At 50.6% G+C, this 19826-nt stretch overlaps 1 protein-coding gene across 1 annotated transcript; it reads right to left on the reverse strand.

Moving 5' to 3' along the window:
• Nucleotides 1-9482: 9482 nt before the first annotated feature.
• Nucleotides 9483-14058, reverse strand: Mlf2 (myeloid leukemia factor 2). Its single transcript, XM_038319136.2, has 9 exons — nucleotides 13863-14058; nucleotides 13275-13352; nucleotides 12895-13021; nucleotides 12611-12646; nucleotides 11632-11685; nucleotides 11171-11299; nucleotides 10865-11024; nucleotides 10213-10425; nucleotides 9483-10016 (listed from the first exon to the last, which is right to left on the reverse strand). Exons 2-8 carry the CDS (start codon nucleotides 13322-13324, stop codon nucleotides 10238-10240), a joined length of 744 nt encoding a protein of 247 aa, XP_038175064.1. The 5' UTR covers nucleotides 13325-13352; nucleotides 13863-14058; the 3' UTR covers nucleotides 9483-10016; nucleotides 10213-10237.
• Between the last annotated feature and the right edge of the window lie 5768 nt (nucleotides 14059-19826).

The raw sequence follows: 19826 nt of genomic DNA on the forward strand, positions 1-19826 counted from the left end.
AAACTCAGGTTCTAAGGCAAGTACTTTTACACATAGAGCTATCTGCCCAACACCTACACTGCTTCTTTTTTAAAAAACATTATTTATTTATTTATTTATTTATTTACTTTATATACAGCTAGCCAGAAGAGGGCACCAAACCTCATTACAGATGGTTGTGAGCCACCATGTGGTTGCTGGGAATTGAACTCAGGACCTTTGGAAGAGCAGGCAATGCTCTTAACCACTGAGCCATCTTTCCAGCCCCCACTGCTTCTTTTTTATAAATAAAATTTTAACATAATCATGTCTCATTTATTTAGATGTTTGCCTAATGTTGCTTTTGTATTACAGTGTCAAAGTTGAGTGTTGGGAGAGACATTGGGCCTATAAAGCCCAACGTATTTATTATCTGGCCACAGAAGAAGCTTGCCGTTCTCTACCTACAACCACTAAATATATGTATAAAGAGAGGTGATGAAATAACACAGAGGAATTTAGTGGAAAAAATCAATACATTACTTTCAGTATTCGGTAATACAGGCCTGTAATCCTGACACTTGGGAGGCAGAGGCAGGAATATCGTAGCCTGAGCTCCACAATGTGACCCTGTCTTAAATAACAAAATAAGGAGCAGGAAAAAGGGCTCAGTCACTAAAGACTAGGCTCACAACCCAATGTCAAAAGTAAGAAAAGTAAATCTTTTTAAAAATGGAGCTGGGCAGTGGTGGGGCACGCCTTTAATCCCAGCACTTGGGAGGCAGAGTCAGGTAGATCTCAGTGAGTTCAAGGCCAACCTGGTCAACAGAGAGTTTCTGGACAGCCAGGAGACAGAGAAACCCTGTTTTGGGAAGGAAAAAAAATACTAAAGAACATTCAAATGAATCTGAACAATTCTGGAAAGCAGTAACAGGAGTTACAAATGCAGTGACAGAAATAAGTCACCTACCTGCACATTCCAATTCAAACAGAATGCAGCTATATGCTAGTTCCAAAAATCCTACAGTGGGCCTAAAAGTAAAAGGCTAGGGAAAAATACCATCAAACACTGAATAAAATAAGTTAAATTGGGACTGGCAAGATGGCTCAACTAATAAAAGGACTTCTGTTGAACCTGATGTCCGGTTTGATCCCCAGGACTTTTGGCGCACACACACACACACACACACACACACACACACACAAAAGCATGCACGTGCGTGAGCACACATACACAAAATGAATGCAAAAAACAATTTAATTAAGGGCCAGGAGAGATGACTCAAAGGTTAATGAATGAAAACGAGGACGTGGCTGAGCCTAGGCAACGTCGGGTTGAGAAAGGTTTTATTGTAGCTGTGAGGGAAGAGTTCAGCCAGAGGTATCTGGAAGGGTCCTGACTGAGCCAGCCCTGAGAGGTGGGGGTGGTGGACCAAGAGAGGAGCCAAGAAGTCAAGAGAGATTGCAGTTGATAGAGAACTCAGAAATGGGGGGGGGGGCATGCCCAGGAGCGGGGTGGGGTGAAAAGTGATGGGAGGAGCCACAGGTCGTGAGTGAGATCTGTACCAGGTTTCTTTGGGACCTGACACGGTACTGGCTGTTCTGCCAAGGATTTGGGCTCAGTTCCAAGCACCCACTTGGCAGCTCCAGGGCAACCTGATGCCCTCTCTTGGTCTCCACAGCACCAGCCATCACACATGTGGTACATAGACTTACATGCAGACAAAATACCCGTATACACATAAAGTAATAAAATAATTCATTTTTTCAGTAAAAAAGAAAATTGGTTGTAATATCGGTTAACAGTTGAAGGGGGCATTACATAATGATGAAACCGTTTTCTAAGGAAACACTCTCTGGAAGGCATCTGTTATGCAGGGGCTTCTGAGTCAACACAGAACATACCCAGACACCAGATTCTCAGCACAAAGGAGCATTGCCCCAGAGGGACAGGAGGCAGTAGGGTGAGGGTGAGGTTGGGGGGGGGGATCTGAAGGGGGCTCCCTCTGGATCCTCAGTGGCAAGTGTCTGTGAGGAGTGATTTTTTGGTTTTGGTTTTTTGAGACAGGGTTTCCCTGTGTAGCCAGGGTGGCCTCCAACTAATAAAGATTTGCCTGCCTCTGTCTCTGCTGGGATTAAAGGCATGCACCACCAGTGCCCAGCTGCAGCAGTGGTTAAGGAGAAAAGGGGAAGTCTGTGTTGGGATGAGTTGGTAAGCCCTGATTGGACAGGTCAGTCAGTATGGCCAAATAATGAATTCTGATAGTTGGACCTTGGTGTTTTAGTCGGGCATAAGGAAGTGGTCAAATAAGGGAATAGATCTTGGTGGCTAGCTTTAGAGATGTAATCTGTTTAGAGGGGGAAGAGGAGAGGGCAAACCCTGCTGGCCATGCTCAGATCTGTTAGCCCTTCATGTAACAGTTAGCTTCGGCTCTTAACTCGACACAAACTAGAGAGGCGGGCAGAGGGACCCTCAACTGAAGAATCCCTAAGATCATATTTGCCTATGGCATAGCTGTGAGGTGTTTTCTTAATTGCTAGTTGATTTAGGAAGGCCGGTCCCACTGTGGGTGGCATCCCTAGGGGTGTGGCCTGGACTGTATCAGAAAGGCAGCTGAGCAAGCCTGGGGACAAACCCTGTTCTCCCACCATCTCCGTTTCGGTTCCTGTCTCCAGGTTCCTGCTTGACCTTCTGTTTCGACTTCCCTCGATGATGAACTCTAACCTGTAAGCGGAAACAAACCTTTTCCTTCCCCCAAGTTGCTATAGATCAGAGTATCTATCACAGCCACAAAAAGAAATAAATAGCCCCAAACCTCAATAACCAGCAACTAAATAAACAGGAAGATAGAGAACAGAACACTTCCACCAAGTAGCAGGATTGAGGTGACACGTAGCAAACTTTCGGAGGCTGGAGAGATGCTCAGCAGAGGACTCGGGTTCCGTTCTCAGCACACACATGCTACTCAGAATTGTCTGCAACTCCAGTTCCAGGGGATCTGATGTTCCCTTCTGGTCTCCATGGGCACCAGGCACACACAGAATGCCCATATCTTAACAAATTTAAAATAAATGATACAGAGCTGGGATGTAACTTAGTTGACACAGTGCTTACTTAGAATGCACCAAACCCTGGGCTCAGTCACCAGCACCGTATAAAGCTGGGAACACACACACCTGTAATTCCAGCACTCAGCCAAGAAGGCAGAAGGATCAGAATTTTAAGGTCACCCTTCTTGCTTTGAGAGTGCAAGGCCAGCCTGGGCTATGTGATACTCCATGTCTAAATAAATAAATGAACAGGACTGGGAATGTAGCTTACTTAGTTCTAGAGTGCACAGCAGGACAGGCTGATGACGCGCCTTAATTTCAGTACGCACCAGGCTCAGGTACCAGATTGCCACATATCTGAGGTCAGCCCGGGCTATGGAACGAGACCCTCGCAAACAAGTTAAAAAGCAGTAGAGGACTCACCTAGCATGCACAAGATGGCGGGTTCCACCCTGTGCTGTAAAACAAATGCGGAAGTAAGAGCTGTCGTGGCGGCACGTGACCAGCAGAGTCCTAGCTTTGGGAGACCGAGATGGGAGGATTTGTAGTTCAAGGCTAACCTGGGCTACATAGTGAGACCCTGTTTCAAAACAACAACAAAAATTCTTTTTTATTATGTATGTCTCCCTTCCTCCCTCCCTCCCTTTCTCTCTCTCCCTCCTTCCCTCCCTCCCTCCCTCCCTCCTTCCCTCTCTCTCTCCCTTTCTCTCTCTCCCTCTCCCTCTCCCTCTCCCCCTCCCTCCCTCCCTCCCTCTTTCTCTCTGTCTCTCTCTCTGTCTCTCTCTGTCTCTCTCTGTCTCTCTCTCTCTCTCTCTCTCTCTCTGTGTGTGTGTGTGTGTGTCCAAAAAGGCCAGAAGATGCTGGATGCCCTGGAGCTGGAGTTACAAGCAGTTAGTTGTGAGTCACCCAGTGTAGGTGCTGGCATCTGAATTTTGGTCCCCTGCCATGACTTCTGACCTTTGGTCCTCCACAAAAGCAGCAAGTGCTCTTAACTCCTGAGCCATCCCTCCAACCCCCAGGCCTTGAGCTTTTGATTTTCCTGCTTCTGCCTCCAGAGTAGCTGAGAGCACAGTCTTTCAATTTTGGAATTGTTCTGTAGACCATAAATTAAGTCCCCTCTATACTGGGGATCAGCTGGTTCCTTCCTGCTGCATTCTCTGTCAATTGGCATTTGTCCTTATCGAAAATTCAGGATGGAAATTATATATATAAAATTTTTGCTGGGTTGGAATCAGGACCTCGTACAAAGCAGGAAAGCTCTCTGCTGACTGAACTCTCCCCGTGGCCCCAGGACGTCTTTCCCTAAATTCCCTGATAAGAGCAGCTTCGCTTTCTCCCACCAAACCATCTTCCACCTCATTGTCGCCTTGACCTCCATGCTCTCTCTGTGCGTCTTTTAGAGCCCCAGCTGCAGCCCCATAACACTTTTCTAGGCTCCTCATCTCCTCTCTTCCTTCAGCCCCCTTTGCCACTTGGTCAGCCTCCAGGCTGGTGCAGAACCTGCAGCCCCTCCATGTGGCAGGGAATAGGCAAGAAGAGGGTCCGGTACTGATGCTGGGAGAAACAAGAAGGGATACTGGCCGGGCAGTGGTGGTGCACGCCTTTAATCCCAGCACTTGGGAGACAGAGGCAGGCAGATTTCTGTGAGTTCGAGGCCAGCCTGGTCTACAGAGCTAGTTCTAGGACAACTAGGGCTACACAAAGAAACCCTGTTTTGAAACACCAAAACCAAAAAAAGAAAGAAGAAGAAGAAGAGGAGGAGGAGGAGGAGGAGGAGGAGGAGGAAGAGGAGGAAGAGGAGGAGGAGGAGGAGGAGGAAGAGAAGAAGAAGAAGAAGAAGAAGAAGAAGAAGAAGAAGAAGAAGAAGAAGAAGAAGAAGAAGAAGAAGAAGAAGAGGAGGAGGAGGAGGAGGAGGAGGAGGAGGAGGAGGAGGAAGAGGAAGAAGAAGAAGAGGAAGAAGAAGAGGAAGAAGAAGGGCTACTCCACACTCATCCAAGAGGTGGCTCACTCAGGGAGGAAGAGTGTTAAAGGGCAGAGGAAGGGCAAGGATCTCCGAACACTAACTCGCCCGTCTCAGGGGCACCCACAGGGCCTTAGGCAGCCAGGGTCAACAACATTGGCAGGGCAGATCCTTCAAGGCACTTTCTCTCAAGTAGGGCCAGCTCTGTCTCCGCCACTGTTTCTCCCTAAGGATGGAAGGACAGCGTGGAAAGCCAGCCACACAAGGTCCGTTCTCTGGGCCCAGCCGGGGGCTCGTTGCTTTGACCTCCCAGGACCTACGATACCATACTTTTCCCATCTTTATCCCCTCTCCCACACAGCGTCACACATCTCTTGCCCCTCCTACCTGAAGACCTTATAATATAAAAGAGCAGGAGGTAGTTGGTGTGGATGCTTCTCACCTCAGCTACACAGGGAAACTGAGGTAGGAAGGCAAGTTAAAGGCTTCATAGGAACTTGCCTCGAAAAAGACAGCAAAATGGCCTGGAGATGTAGCTTAATGGGAGTGCTGTCTAGTGCCACACTCATGTACACACAAAGGCTGGGCATTGTATCACATCCATAATCTCAGCTCTTCACAGGCTAAGGTGACAGTGAAGTGGCAAGTTCAAGGCCAGCCTGGGCTGCATAGTAAACCCCTATCTAAAACAACCGAAGCCAAACCCAAACTCCTTACTAACACAAAACAAAACGGCAAGAGGTAAAGGCTTCTCTGCGCTCGCCCCTAGCTTAACAGGAAGGGCCTAAGCGAAGGGCTTCTTGCCCTTGCTGCTCCCTTAGTCCCGGAGCTCACGAGTGGGACATGTCTTGACGTGTGATTAAGTAGATTTAAAATATATGAGCTGAGCTGGGAGTGGTGGCCCACGTCTTTAATCCCAGCATTGGGGAGGCAGAGCAGGCATATCTGTGAGTTCAAGGCCAGCCTGGGCTACTGACCAAGTTCCAGGACAGCCAGGGCTATAGAGAGAGAAGCTGTCTCAAAAAACAAAAAAATAAAATAGATAGATAGATAGATAGATAGATAGATAGATAGATAGATAGATAGATGAATTCTGAGCTGACATCACAGATTTAATTTAGTTTAGTTTCTTTGGAGATATTACATAGCCTGGGCTGGTATGCAGTCAGGCTGGTCATGAATTCACAGTTCTTCCTCAGCCTCCTGAAGGAAGGTGCTGGGATTATAGCATATGTCACCATGCCAGGAATTGCTGTGATCCTCCTCCAGCTCGGTTCCTGATTCTCCAGGTAACAGCATCTATACGACTTGGACACGGAATGAAGGAGGATGAGAAAGGACCAAACCTGGGGTCCTTACCGTAGGAGGGAGAAAAGAATCCAAACCACAGTGGAGCAGAACCTAAATGTTGGCTTACACTTGCCGTTGCAGGAAGGGCTGAGACATGAGGGAGGCCAAAGACCACGGCTCCCAGCCGGGAGAATGGATGGTTAGAGGCCAAGTCCCAGCCAAGAGGAGGATTTCCAGTTTGTGTCTGAAATGTTAGGGGCTCTGAGGCGAGTGGGGCCCAGGGAGCATGGAAGCAGCTGAGGGTAATTGAAATCCCAAAAGCAGGACCCGGCTCTGCGTCGCCTAAGCTGTATCACGGACATCCATGCAGTTCTGAGGCGGGACTCCATTAACCCAAGCCTCCAGTGTGATGCTGGGAACCAGTGCTAAGAGACAGGAGCCCACTTAGCATCATGGCTCCTGAGTGGCTGAGTGCGTGGCTAGGTCTTGCTCATTATTGACTGCATTGCCCTGCTTGGTCCCACACCCCGGACCAGTCTTCTTCCGACTTGTACTTTTCTGGAGGTGGGGCCAGACCTGAATGTGTCTACCCAATGTCTGGGCTGTGGGGGGAGTTGTCGAAGTGAAGCTGAGCCCAGATGGAGAGCTGGCAATGCCAGCATTCCTCGGGAGAGTCCCCTTTTTTTTCTTTTCTTTTTCTCTTTCTCTTGAGAAAGGGTCTCTTAACGGTGTGTGATGGTGCATGCCTTTAAATCCCAGCACAAAGGAGGCAGAACCAACTTCTGAGTTCAAAGCTATAAGGCTATCCTGATTTACAGAGAAAAGGTTCCAGGACAGCCAGGGCTACACAGAGAAACCATTGGTGGGAGGGGGAGATGAGAAAGAGGCAGAGAGAGACTGATTATTTGCATAGCTCTGGCTGTCCTGGAACTCATTTTGTAAACCAGGCTGGCCTCAAACTCGCAGAGATCCTCCTGCCTCTGCCTCCCCAGTGCTGGGATTAAAGGCATGCACCACCACTTCGCGGCTCCTCAGCTCACCTCACTGTGATCTCAGAGGTCAGGTGCTGGGGGCGGGGGGCAGAATGGTTAGTTCTTCTCCTGGCACCTTGTGTCCTACAATATGTCCCTGCTGAGCACTACAATCACATGGCCCAGGCTGAAGCAAGGTGATCATGACCAACCCTAGAGCAGGGACCAGGGGAAAACAGTTCTTTAAGGCCGGGGCTGTAGCGCAGTGGTAGGACACTTGACTAGCCTATGTGAGAAAGCCCAGGTTCCATCCCCAGCCCTACAGAAACAAAACAATTCGTCTATAGACCTGAAAACCAGGACGGGAATAAGAGTGTGAAACACTGGTTGTGGCGTTTGGATAGAAGTCCTTGCCCTGCTCTACTTCGTCTGGAACTACATTCAAAAGCTGCCTGAGGTAGCTCAAGTCTGGAATTCTAGCACCTGGGAGGGTCAGAAGTTCAAGGTCATCTTCAGCTCCACATTGAGTTCAAGGCCAGCCTGAGCTATATGAGATTCCTTCCCACAAAACAAAGGAACGGACTCCGAAGAACAACACAGGAATGTGGACACTAGAAAGAGGCCAGGCATGAAGCACACACATCCTACGACAGAACTATGTAATTGAGGCCCAGGTAAGTGCGAAACTTGCCCAAGACCAGGTTAGAGGTGGACTGGCCCGGGAACCAAGCCTCTGGTCTTCTTCAGCCCTAGCTACTTGAGAGCCACTTCTACACCCAGGAACTATGTGCCTCCCTGCCCATCTCAGAGTTTATACTTGAAGTGCTGGACTTTGAGTTTCCACCAAGGCGATGCTGCTGCCCCTGCAAGCACGCACGTTCACCAACCCTCTAAGCAGGATGAGTACCTGTTCCGGGCTTGTAAGTCAGGGCCTGAATGGCGGGCTCAATTTCATCTGCCTGCTTCTTGGTCAACTAGAATCTATCCCTTATCCACTGAATCTATCAAGTCAAAGGAAATCCTTTCTTCTTTGTGAGGGCCCAGAACCTTAAGGTCTTTTAACCTGTGTTTTGTTTTGTTTGTTTTGCTTTGTTTTCTGAGACAGGGTTCTCACTATGTAACCCTGGGTGGCCTCACCTGTGGAGACCCACCTGTTTCTGCTTCCAGATGCTGAGATTAAAGGCATTCACCACCACGACTAGCTCAATAGGCTTTTATCAGCAGAAAAATAACGGAATAGAAGAAACCTGAACTGCTTCCAGGCATAGTGGTACATGCCTGTAATCCTACCACCTGAGAGGCAGAGGCAGGAGGATCAGGAATTTAAGATCATTTTTAGCTACAGCCAATCTGGAGCCGCATGATACCCTGTCTGCATTAGAAAAAAAAAAGGAACTTGGCTTGGGGACAGAGTGGCAGAGTGCTTGCCTAACACGCAGGAGGGACAGAGTGACCCATTTGGCTGCAAAGCAAGAGGGAGCATGCTGAGAAATGCGAGCTCCTCCTGCCCTCCAGGCTGCTCTGGTTCCAGCCTTCTCCACTGCTCTCCTTCCCTGGCTCAAATTCTCAGCATCTGGGGCTTGATGAGTTTGAGGGATGCTGACTCCTCCTCCCCTCTCGAAGACTTTTGAGAGGTACCCTGTGTAGGTGTCTGCCCAAAGGGCAGGCTGGCCAACCCCACGGGCTACACCCGGCACCCTAACTTGACCTGGAGTGAAGTTACAGTCAGATGCAGGGGAGAGGGCAGGCTAGGCGGGTTTGGCAGTTCCTTTTTTCCTCTTGTCCCCGCTCCCCCGGAGCTGTTCACTGTGACTGCAGAACATGGTGTTTTGACTGAGAACGGCCAGCACAGGTTCATATATTTGGATGTTTGGTTCCCAGCTGGGACGGAGTTCAGGAAGGACTAGGAGGTGTGTGGCTTTCAAAAGCCCCAGCCTTTCCCAGTTGCTCGGTCTCCTATTTGCTGATCAGATACGAGCGCTCAGCTTCTGCTACACCACGCCTGCCTGCCTGCCTGCCTGCCTGCCTGCCTGCCTGCCTGCCATGCCGTCCCCACCATGATGGTTATGTACTCACCCTGGAACTGTAAGTAAGCCCCCAATTAAGTGCTTTCTTTTATAAGCTGCCTTGGTCATAGTGTCTTGGTCAAGCATAAGACAGCTGGGCCACATGTGGAGCCAAGAGGGAAGGTAAGAAAGTGTCTGGGACAAGGGAGGGTGAGCTGGGGAAAAGATGAAAGGACAGCCAGAATCTTATTTTCTCATTCTCCTTTATTCCATAAACACCTAGTTACAAGTTGCACAAATCATTTATTTTTATAAAGGCAGAGAAGGGTATAGGAAAGTGTCTTTTTGTGATGTGGGGTGGGAGAAGGGAGGAAGAGTTGGGAACTAGTCTGCTCCCTCCACAGCCCTCATAGGACTATGGCATCTGCAGTGGGGCTCTGAAGAGGTGGGCAAGGGTCCAGGGGAGCTGAGGGATGGTGATCCCTAAACCCAGAGCTTGCACCCCAAAACCTTCAATGTGTGGCAGGGGCTCAAGGAAGATGAGGCGTCTTGGAGATGGAGCAGTAAAATGAAAACTCAAGTTAGTGGAGTCAAGGTGGGTGGGATCATCATGGTGAGGGGAGAAAAGACGGAAAAAGGAGGTGGGGGCAGTAAAAGGTTCTCCCTGAGACCCCCAGGGAGAGGTGGGGGCCAGCTTGCCTGTTAATTTAATATTAAATTGGGATGAAGTTGGGAAGGACGTTATTTCACGGGATGATCTCTCAGCCTCTCAGCCTGTACCTGAGGAAGAAAAGATGAATCTGTCAGAGGGAGAAAAGATACAGAAGCCTGGGGTCGGAGCTACTCTTCCAGACACTCAGAGAACCAGCTTCTCTTCCCATGATAGCTGAGCTACTCTACCCAAGGCATAACTAGCTGGAAGCCCAGAAGGCACACAGGTCGGTCACCCTTCCATTCCTCCCTCTCAGGCACTTACAAGAGAGACTGAGAGCCTGGGGCCTTCACCAGTCATAGCGACGGGACTGTCGGGAGGGGGAGTCCTCGGGTCCCTGGATAGCCAGGCGGGGAGGCCCCTCGCCCCTTCGTCCTCCACCCGCAGATGCCTCATGCCGTCGAAACTCCAGAGGACGCTGCTGCCTGAATCGGGATGTCTCCCTTCGCCATTCATCATCAAAGGCCGCGGCCTCACCTAAGGCAGACACAGTGCAGGCATGGAGGGGCCGTGAGCCACAGCCTTCCAACATCAGAAATCGGGGCAAAGGTGGAGATCACGCATGTGAGAACAGGGGTAGGGAGCCATTTTGGCATAACCACTGGACAAAGACCGCAGGAGTTATAGGCACCATGGCAATTTAACGAAACCACACTAATCTGAGAGAGATGAAGGCTGGGAAAAGAAAAATCACTGATCCAGGTATGGAACAGCACGACACCATCAACACCTGACTTCAGTCACAGGATCTGCCTCCTCCCTAGCAACACCTGACTCAACCCTGAAGCTGGCAACAAGGCCTAAGCATAGGGCTCACTCACAAGTCTGCCTGAGAGATACCTGTGGGATGGAGAGACAGCTACGATCTAGCCTACAGGAACTAGACGTGGGGCTGCTGGTCGCCAGGAAGACTCACTTTCATCCAGGTTGATGTAGTCCTGCCGTTCTTCCTGGTCCCCTGTGCGGTGATTTCGGGAGCGCTGGAGGATGTGAGCCCTGTCCCGAATGTGATGGCCAATGGACATCTGCTCTAGACCACTGTCTGAGTCCCGGACAGTCCTCCTTGTCTCTCGGATCTGGGATGAGGTGGACACAGCACAATCAACTCCCCTCCCAAAGCCCCAGCTACACCACCCTGACCCACTCCTGAAAGGAGCTATCAGGGTTTCTGTGGATGCCACTCGACCCTGCTTCCTGTGAGAGAGGGGGGTTCCTCACTCACCCCGCCTGGAGCAGAGCGCATCTCAGATGTCTCCTGGTAAACTTTCGGGGCTCCATCCCCAGTGTTGGAGTAGGAGATGACGGTGGAGGAAGAAAAGGTCTGGCAGTTGCCTCCCGCGGCCATGTGTTCCTGAGGAAGAAAGGGGAACGTCAGACTGATGAGGGGAAGCTACTCTGTGGAAGGGAGCTCCCTTCTGCTGCTTGTTCTTGCCACATCCTTCTTAAACTATGTGAGAACATGAGAATCATAACTTGCCCAATTCTTCACCGCTCCACACTAAACATACTTAACCATGCACAGGGATGAGAGCAGACACAGGACCCCGGGGCTCTGGCTCAACTGGCTCATCCACCCCAGCCTCTTCACAAGTGTACTTCTCCCCCTCCCGTCTCAAAGGGTGCCAGGGATGGTGGCTGCCACTGAGAACAAGGCCCAGGAAGACAACGGAACAAGAGTCATACCATGTTCCCAATCATGTCGTTCATCATCCCAAACATGTCCATGAAGCCACCAGACTGAGGGGAGAGAAGACAGTCAGGAAAGCAAAGTAGTAGTGGTGACGCTGTTTTGGAACTGCCACCAGCTCCGACTCCAGGCCCTTTCTCTTCCTACACACCTAGTCAGAACACTCAACCTCCTCCTCCATAAAGAGCTGGCCCCTCCTCAGGCCTGTGGCTGCTTTGATCCTTCTCTGCTTGTTTCCTTATCTTTGGGGAAGTGAACCCAAATCAATGATTTAAAACCTTTAACACTCTAACACAGAATCGTGAAAGTGTCCCAAACTCTATTCCCTGGACCTTCAGATGCATCTTCTCCTTAAGAGAATGCTGCACAGTTGCATTTCCCGTGGCTAAGAACACCCAGGAGCCAGGATTATCTCGCTCCAGGAGATTTTTTTCTTTTTGGTTTTTTGAGACAGGGCTTTTTTCTGCAGCTTTGGAGCCTGTCCTGGAACTCACTTGGTAGATCAGGCTGCCCTGAACTCACGGAAATCCACCTGTCTCTGCCTCCTGAGTGCTGGGACTAAAGGTGTGCGCCACCACCACCCTGCAGATTCCTCTGCGTGTGTGTGAACATTTTATTATTTTTACATGTATGGGTGTTTTCCTGCATGCATGTCTGTGCACTATATTCATGCAATGCATGGTAGGTGACAGAAGATGCCATCTGATCTCCTGGGACAGGAGATAAGACAGCTGTGAGCTTCCATGTGGTGCTGGGAATCGAACCCTGGTCGTCTGGAAGAGCAGACAGGTGCTCTTGACTCTTGACCATCTCTCCTGCGCTAGCTCCAGGATTTAAACCCAATGGGCTCTGAATGTGTCAACTCTCCAAAGAGAAGATTTTGAGACCATCCCTGAGACTACTCCAGAGGGGCACATTTGGAAACAACATCTATCTGTGTCTTAGATACAGGGGAACAGGAACATAAGGACTCACCATTCCCAACATCCCAAAGGGAGAGACAGCCCCAGCCTACAGGAACACACGAGGAACACAAGTTAGAACAACATTCTGCTTTAAAACAGAAGCAAGCAAGGTCCGTGTCCCCCACTTCCTCCTCATCCTTCCCTCAAAAGGAGCCACAAATCCCCTTCCCCAGACTCCTGACCCCACTCCTCAGCCTCCCACACCGATCGTTTCCTTTTTAAGCTGGTTGTAGGACAAGAACAACAGCATGCTTTAATAAGCACCCTGCATCTCTTGTCTGTTCCAACTGTTACCTGCATCCTGCGGCTGGCGGGCCTGGTTGCTGGCATATTACCATCTGTGATGCTAAGAAAGGGGCTATAGCCAAAGCCACCTGACAACATGCGGCTCATGTGCTGGCGGTGAATGGCGAAGGGGTCCCTGTGGAGCGAGCATACACTGTAGACAGCCAAAAGACCAAGCTGTCAACACCCAGCCTTCCCCAGCTCCCCCAAACCAGTTAGGGGCACACAGTGGCACAGACGCCAACTTCCCTCTAATTGAGAGCTGCAGCTGGGTATCCAGCTAGTTCGAACTGGTTCCAGACGGGAACCCGGAGGTCTGTCTGAACTGCTCAGACCTGAAGCAGGCAGAGTGGGGTGAGTGTTCAGCACTCGGGGGAGGGAATTCTCACATCAGGAACATGGGATCTTCAGGCTCCACGTCCCTCATGAAGCGGAACATCCTGATCTCAGCTCCAGGGGGCTCCACGCTGCGAAGATACGGAGGCTGAGTTCCATGCAGGAGCCCGGGTTTCTGCACACCGGCTCAGGGTGGCTACTCTTAAAGCTGTCTCTTACACACACTGTCACTGAGCCCCCCAAACTCCAGGGAGACCCTTCGGCTGCTGGGCCATACCACCTCTTAGTCCAGAGAGCGAGCGGCTCCCCAAGCCCATCTCGCGGGTCATGGAATTTTTCCCAAGGCTCTCGGTCTTGCTCCCCCCACCCCCGCCCGCCATCCTCTTCCCCGAGCCATGGTCAGCTCCTCCTCCGACGCCAGGCTCGACGAGAATCCCGAACGCCGCCCCATTAATGACCCCAGCTATTCCGCCTTCTGCAGGCGCCGGCCTCTGCCAGACCTGCCCGGCCGGCCTCACAGTCCACCGAGCCGGTCGGCGACTGTCCCAGCCCGTGCCTCCCGCCGGGCGAGCCGGAGAGGGAGATCCGCTCCGGGGCTCGCCACCCTGCAAACCGCGCAGGCCGCGGCGCCCCAGCCTCACCGGTCCCCGACTCGGGCTCAGCGGCCCATCCGGCCGGCCTCTTCTCGGGGCGCTGCAGGAGCAGGGTCGTGGCCCGGGACGCAGGGATTGGTCCGCGCGGGAGCTTCTCGCCTCCCGCACCGCCTCCTGCCTCAGCTGCCACCTCCGTACCCCCGCCCTCGGCCCGCGGAGCCGAACCTCGGCCAGACCAGGACGGAAGTGACGTCACGGCGTGCAGCCCCCGGGGCGGGCCGAGGGAGCCCCGCCCACCAGCATGGGAGGGGGCGAGCGGTGCGCGTGCGACAGAGCCCGGGGAGGGCGGGTGCTCTGGGACGGGGGGGGGGCCCTCATTAAGCTGGCTGGGGGGTGGGATCCAGGGACAGGAAAAGGCTCGGGCGAAGGTGGGGGAGGGCGGATCGGATCGGGAGGGACGGGCTAAATGCAGCGTGGGGGCAGGGTGTGCCGCACCTTCTCGGGGGTGCGGCGGTGAGGCCGTCTGTGGGCGACCGGTGGGGCGGATCCCCGTGGGGACCTTTAAACACACTGGAGGAGGGGTGCTTAACCGGGGAGTGCGGGGGCCAGTCCGCTGGAGAGACGCTCCGGCGGGCGGGGTCCTCGCAGTGACGCGGAGGAGGAGGAGGAGGAGGAGGAGGAGGAGGAGGAGGAGGAGGAGGAGGAGGAGGAGGAGGAGGAGGAGGTGACAGTTTAGCTCAGGTCTAGTTCAGGCTTGGAAAAGGCCGCCAGGGAAAGAGAATCCAGGTTGGGGGCCTGGCCGCCAGAGGGCGCTCCGGGGCCAGCCTGGAACTTCAGCGCCTTAGGACTCGGTGTCGGCTTAGGCTTCTGAACCCCTCGACCTGTCTGAGAAGGGCGAGCCTGAGCAATCGCGTTAGTCCTGAAGTCTGTGGTTTTTGTTGTCGGGTTTTTTGTTTTGTTTTTTGGTGCTCAGGAATCCAAGCATGCTCTACCGGTACGCTACAGTCCAGCCCGTTTTCTCTAGCTCTTAATGTCTCCAAAACTTTCTTTTCTCTAAGCGGATAGGTAGGTCAAGAGACTGAAGTTTAGAAGAGTAAAGGAGTGGAAAGTTAAATTAAGCAGAATCACCCAGGGGCGGAGCTACAAAGTAAGCCCAAGAGGCCTGACGCCAAAGCCAAAGACTGATATTTTGACATCCTAATTGTCCTGCACAAAGTCTGGCCGAGCTGCAGAGCCCTCCCTTTGGGTCAGAGGATCTGAACCGTTTTAGGTAGACTTTGACCCACAGAGATCCGAATTCAAAACTCTTCTTTACTCTGGCTGCCAGCCCACATTGGTACCGTGTGGAACCTGATCCAAAGAGAAAGGTTTATTATCTACAATTCCCTTGGGGGGAAGGGTCTATGGTTATTCAGGAAACGATTGGGAGCAGTTTCTTTCCATTTGATTATTACTAAGTGGAAAAAACAGGGTTCTCAGGAGGAACAGTGATATCATTAAGGTATGCTGGCAGATTGGAAAAGCGAAACCAAAAGAATATAAGAAAAATTGTTTTTCATTGATATTTGTAGGGAAGTGTAAAACTTTCTTAAGTCTGTACATCTCAACCTATAATTGCCCGTTTTGCTCCAAAGAAATGCAGTTTGACGTTCTATCAAGGGTACCTCAGAGTGGGGCGGTAGCTGCCCACGCCATTAACTCCGGAGGCAGAGACAGGAGGATCTCTGAGTTCGAGGCCAGCCTGGTCTAAAGAGTGAGTTTCAGGACAACCTGGGCTACACAAAGAAACCCTGTTTTGAACACCCTTCCACCCAAAAGAAGAGTACCCCAGGGTTGTATAGTCGGTTCAGTGGTTAAGTGCCTGCTGCTGTTGATGGGACATGCCTTTGATCCAAACCCTGGGAGGCAGAGACAGGAAGATCTCTATGAGTTAGGGGCTGTCCTGGGCTATACAGTCAGTCTAAAGAAAAAAAATGTAAGCAAGTAAACAAACAAAAACATTAAAAAAAAAAAAAGGCTGGCCTGGAGAGATAGCTCACCAGTTAAGAGCACTGGCTGTTCTTCCAGAAGTCCTGAGTTCAATTCCCAACAACCACATGGCAGCTCACAAATATCTATAATGGAGTCTGATGCCTTCTTCTGGCATCCAGGCGTACAGGCAGATAGAGCACTCAAACATAAAATATATTTAAAAAAAAAATCCCAGCACAAAGGCAGGCAGATCTCTGAGTTCAAGGCCAGCCTGGTCTACACAGAGAGTTCCAGGATAGCCAAGGCTACACAGAGATCCTGTCTCAAAAACAAACAAAAACAGTTTTTGCTGCTATTGCAGAAGAACCCACTATGGTTGCAGAGTTCCCACTCCACGGGATCGCACACCTCTCCAGGCATCCAAGGGTGCTCACACGCCTTATACATCTAAAATCTCAGAAAGAGCACTTCCTGCTCTTGCAGACACCTGGGACAATTTTCAGGACCCACGTCTTGACTCAACAATCACCAGTGAAACTCCAGTTCCAGGATATGCAATGCCCTCTTCTGGCCTCTGTGGAACACACATGGTATGCATACATACAAACATATAGGCAAAATACTCATATGCAAAAATAAAAATAAAATAAATTTGATTATTTTTTTTAGAGTTACTTTAATGAGTATTCTGCCACCTAGACTTAAATAAAGAGATGCCACACAAGCTCCTTGCTGTTGTCTCCTTTCGAAGAAGTCCCGCTCTGGGACAGGGTCTCACTATGTGGCTCTGGGACGAAAGGTGTGTGCCATCACACCTGGCCATCGAAGCAAGTTCTTCACTGCTTGACCAACCAACCGGTATTTAATGAGCTTGTCCTGTGCTAGGAGAGTGTATTAAACATGCAAAGCTAAGTAAGACAGCTCTGCCTGCCACCTTGAGGTGTATAGTGTTTTAGCCTCCTTGCTGTGAGTTGTGTTTTTTGAGATGGCGTTTTGCGCTATAGCCCTGACTGGGAACACTTGAACTAAGGGTAATTCTGCCTCAGCTTCCTGGCTGCAAGGGTTTCAGTTGCATGCCACCATGGCCAGTTAGATCTCCATGTTTCTTTCTGTTCTTGCTTGTTTTGAGACAGGGTTTCTCTGTGCCCTGGAACTTGCTGTGTAGACCAGGCTGTCCTTGAACTCAGAGTTCCACCTGCCTCTGCCTCCCAAGTGCTGGGATTAAAGGCGTGTGCCACCACCGCCCGGCAGCTATCTCTATGTTTCTTTTTCTATTATTTGATATCTTTGTCTCCTGCCTTTAGGCATCTGGAGCCCTTTCTCTTCTGTCTCTCAGACTGTAAGAATGTCACTAGGGATGTTGGGTATACATCTGTAATCCCAGCTGGATACATAGCAAGTCTCTATGTAAGATGTTGTCAAAAAAGATAAAAACCAAGCAGAACACCATCCGCTTTACCTTTGCGTGTGTGTGTGTGTTTTGTGGTGACTCCAGGCATAAACCCAGGACCTTGTATATGGCAGAAAGTGCTCTTCCATTGAGCTAAGTCCGCAGCCCTATTTTGTATTTGGGACAGCCTCATTGTGTAACCCACGCTGACCCGAAACTTACTGTATTGAAGTCCTAATTCTCCTGTCTTCACCAACCAAGAGGTGGGATTCTAGGTATGTGGGGCTATGCCCTGTCTTTGCATGATTTTATTTTTATTAAAATCTTTGATTATATTCATTCGTGTATGGGGCACATATATCATGACATGCATGTGGAGGTCAGAGGACAACTTGAAGGAGTTCTCTTCTTCCACATGTGGGCTCCAGGAAATCACACTCAGAGCGCCAGGCTTGGTGGCAACTCAACCTGCTAAGCCATATCACTGGCTCTACAGGATTTTAGTTTAAGATTTATTTAGGCTAGGCATGGTGGTGCATACCCTTAATCCTAGCACTTGGGAGGCAGAGAGGAGGATTTCTTTGAGTCCAGGGCCAGCCTGGTCTACATAGGAGTTCCAGGACAGCTGAGACTACATTGAGAGATCTTATCTCAAATTATTTCATATGTATGAGAGATGAGTGTTTTGCTGGCATATGTGTCTATGCTTGCCTGAGGGCATGCAGAAGTCAGAAGAGAGTGTCAAGATCCCCTGGATCTGAAGTTATGGATGGTTGTAAGGCACTATGTGGATACTGGGAACTAAACCTGGGTCCTTTGCGAGAGCAGCAAGCACTCTCAAACATTTAGCTATCTCTCCAGCCCCCTACACGATTTTAATTGAGTGTATTTCTTCTCCTAGGCATGTTTACAAATTACAACTTCACTTCTACTAGACACAGCCTGAAATCTAGATTTGTTTGTTTGTTTCTCCTGGCCCAAAAGGTCTTGAGTTAGGCTTGGGCTCTAGTCCAGTGTCAGAGAGCTTGTGTTGTACACACAAGGCCAGGTCTTGGATCCTCAGACAGACAGACAGACAGACGACAGACAGACAGACAGACAGACACACACACACACACACACACACACACACTTGAGCAGCTGAGACTAAGGGAGGCGCTATGAAAGCTCATTTTCAGCATGCCTGGTGACATACATAGGCAGCTCTCTAGGAACTGAAGGGATATAATTTTACAAGCAAGTAGCAGTTATGCCCGTCTGCCTTTTCCCCTCGCCTCCCTGTCTTCTTCCCCTTCTCCCCTCCCTCCCTCCCTCCCTCCCTCCCTCCCTCCCTTCCTCCCTTCCAGTCTATCTCCCTCTCTCTTCTCTGTCCGCGATCAATGAAGGGCAGGAATTTGTCATTCACTGGCGTTTCCCGTAGATGATGTGACTCAGGAGGGGATGCAGCTTCTTCAGGGGATGAGGCTACAGGGACAAGGACTGAATGTGCCTCCTCCATCCGCGGGTCGTCTGGCTGGAGTCAGTCAGGAAAACCTTGAGAGGGGAGAGCTGGGCCGGGGAAGGGGCCCTCTTTGGATGTGAGGTCACACATCTGGAATCAACCCAGGACAGTTGGATATTTGAACAGAACGAGGGTGGAGCAACGTTGGGAGTAGGGAAATTACAACAGCCTGTTTGTATTTTAAATCGAAAGGCCGTTTACACATTCCTGGAAACTTTTTTTTTTTTTTCCTTTTTGATCGTGTACAATACAGCCGGTGGAACTAGGGAAACCGAGGTAGGTGTGACGATACTTAACTCATTATTGACAATCAGAAGGTGCTTAAGCTTAACTTCCGATGGTGTTGAGCCCCTGAGCAGGGACGAGTGGGTGTGGAGATAAGAAGTAGCACCGAACAAGCTAAGAATGGAAAACTGAGGTCTAGTGGGGCCCCTTTGGTGGACGCTTGCATGGAGGGAAGTCCCACCCACCAAGAGAGGAAACATGGGAGACTTCTGTCGGACTCTGTTACTTTGGGGCCCCGTGGAGCACCCGGAAAGAGGAGAAGCTAAATTTCTCAGTCTGGACCTCAGGAATAAAACCAGTGCTAGAGACTCTGGAGTCACCAGAGTTTTGTGGTTGGTAGCAGGACGGGAGCAGACATCCATGGTGGAGCAGCCTGGGGAGCGCACATCAGTGCATCAGGTCTCCCTGTCGTGTCCTCGCTACCCTTTCTGTCTCCAGCTTCTAGGCCAAGGAAGCCTGTCCCATTTTCACGAGCCTTTCATTTTTTTTCTTTACTGGTCCCTAGATAATCCACGGTCTGTGTAATGCGTGAAAACTCTAAACACACACCTAAGGGAAAGCACTCAGCAGTCGCCTGTATGGACTGGAACACAGCAGCCAGAGCTGCTCTCTGACATTCTAATTACAAATTGCAGGGGCTGGATGTGGGCAAGGAGGCAGGCTGCAGGCTGGGTGGTAGCTCAGTAGTGAGGCATGTGATTAGCATGTGCAGAGCCCTGGGTTCAATCCCCAGCACAGCTCAAATAAAAAAAGGGGGGGGGGGCTGGATGGGTGGCCCAGTGGTTGAGACCACATACTGGGCTCTCAGAGAATTAAATGTCACTCCAGCTCCAGGAGACCGGCCCCTCTGTTGACACCTCTACTT

Source organism: Arvicola amphibius, chromosome 2, assembly GCF_903992535.2.
Source record: "Arvicola amphibius chromosome 2, mArvAmp1.2, whole genome shotgun sequence".
NCBI lineage: Eukaryota > Metazoa > Chordata > Mammalia > Rodentia > Cricetidae > Arvicola > Arvicola amphibius.

Bases quoted from the DNA above. Each gene is read 5' to 3' on its own strand.
- Mlf2 (XM_038319136.2), bottom strand. From the start codon at position 13,324: ATGTTCCGCTTCATGAGGGACGTGGAGCCTGAAGATCCCATGTTCCTG. The intron at 11,686-12,610 runs GTGAGTCCTTAT...CTCTCCCCTCAG, and splicing joins CCTTTGGGATGTTGGGAATG to TCTGGTGGCTTCATGGACAT. The intron at 10,426-10,864 runs GTGAGTCTTCCT...TGTCTGCCTTAG, and splicing joins CTACATCAACCTGGATGAAA to GTGAGGCCGCGGCCTTTGAT.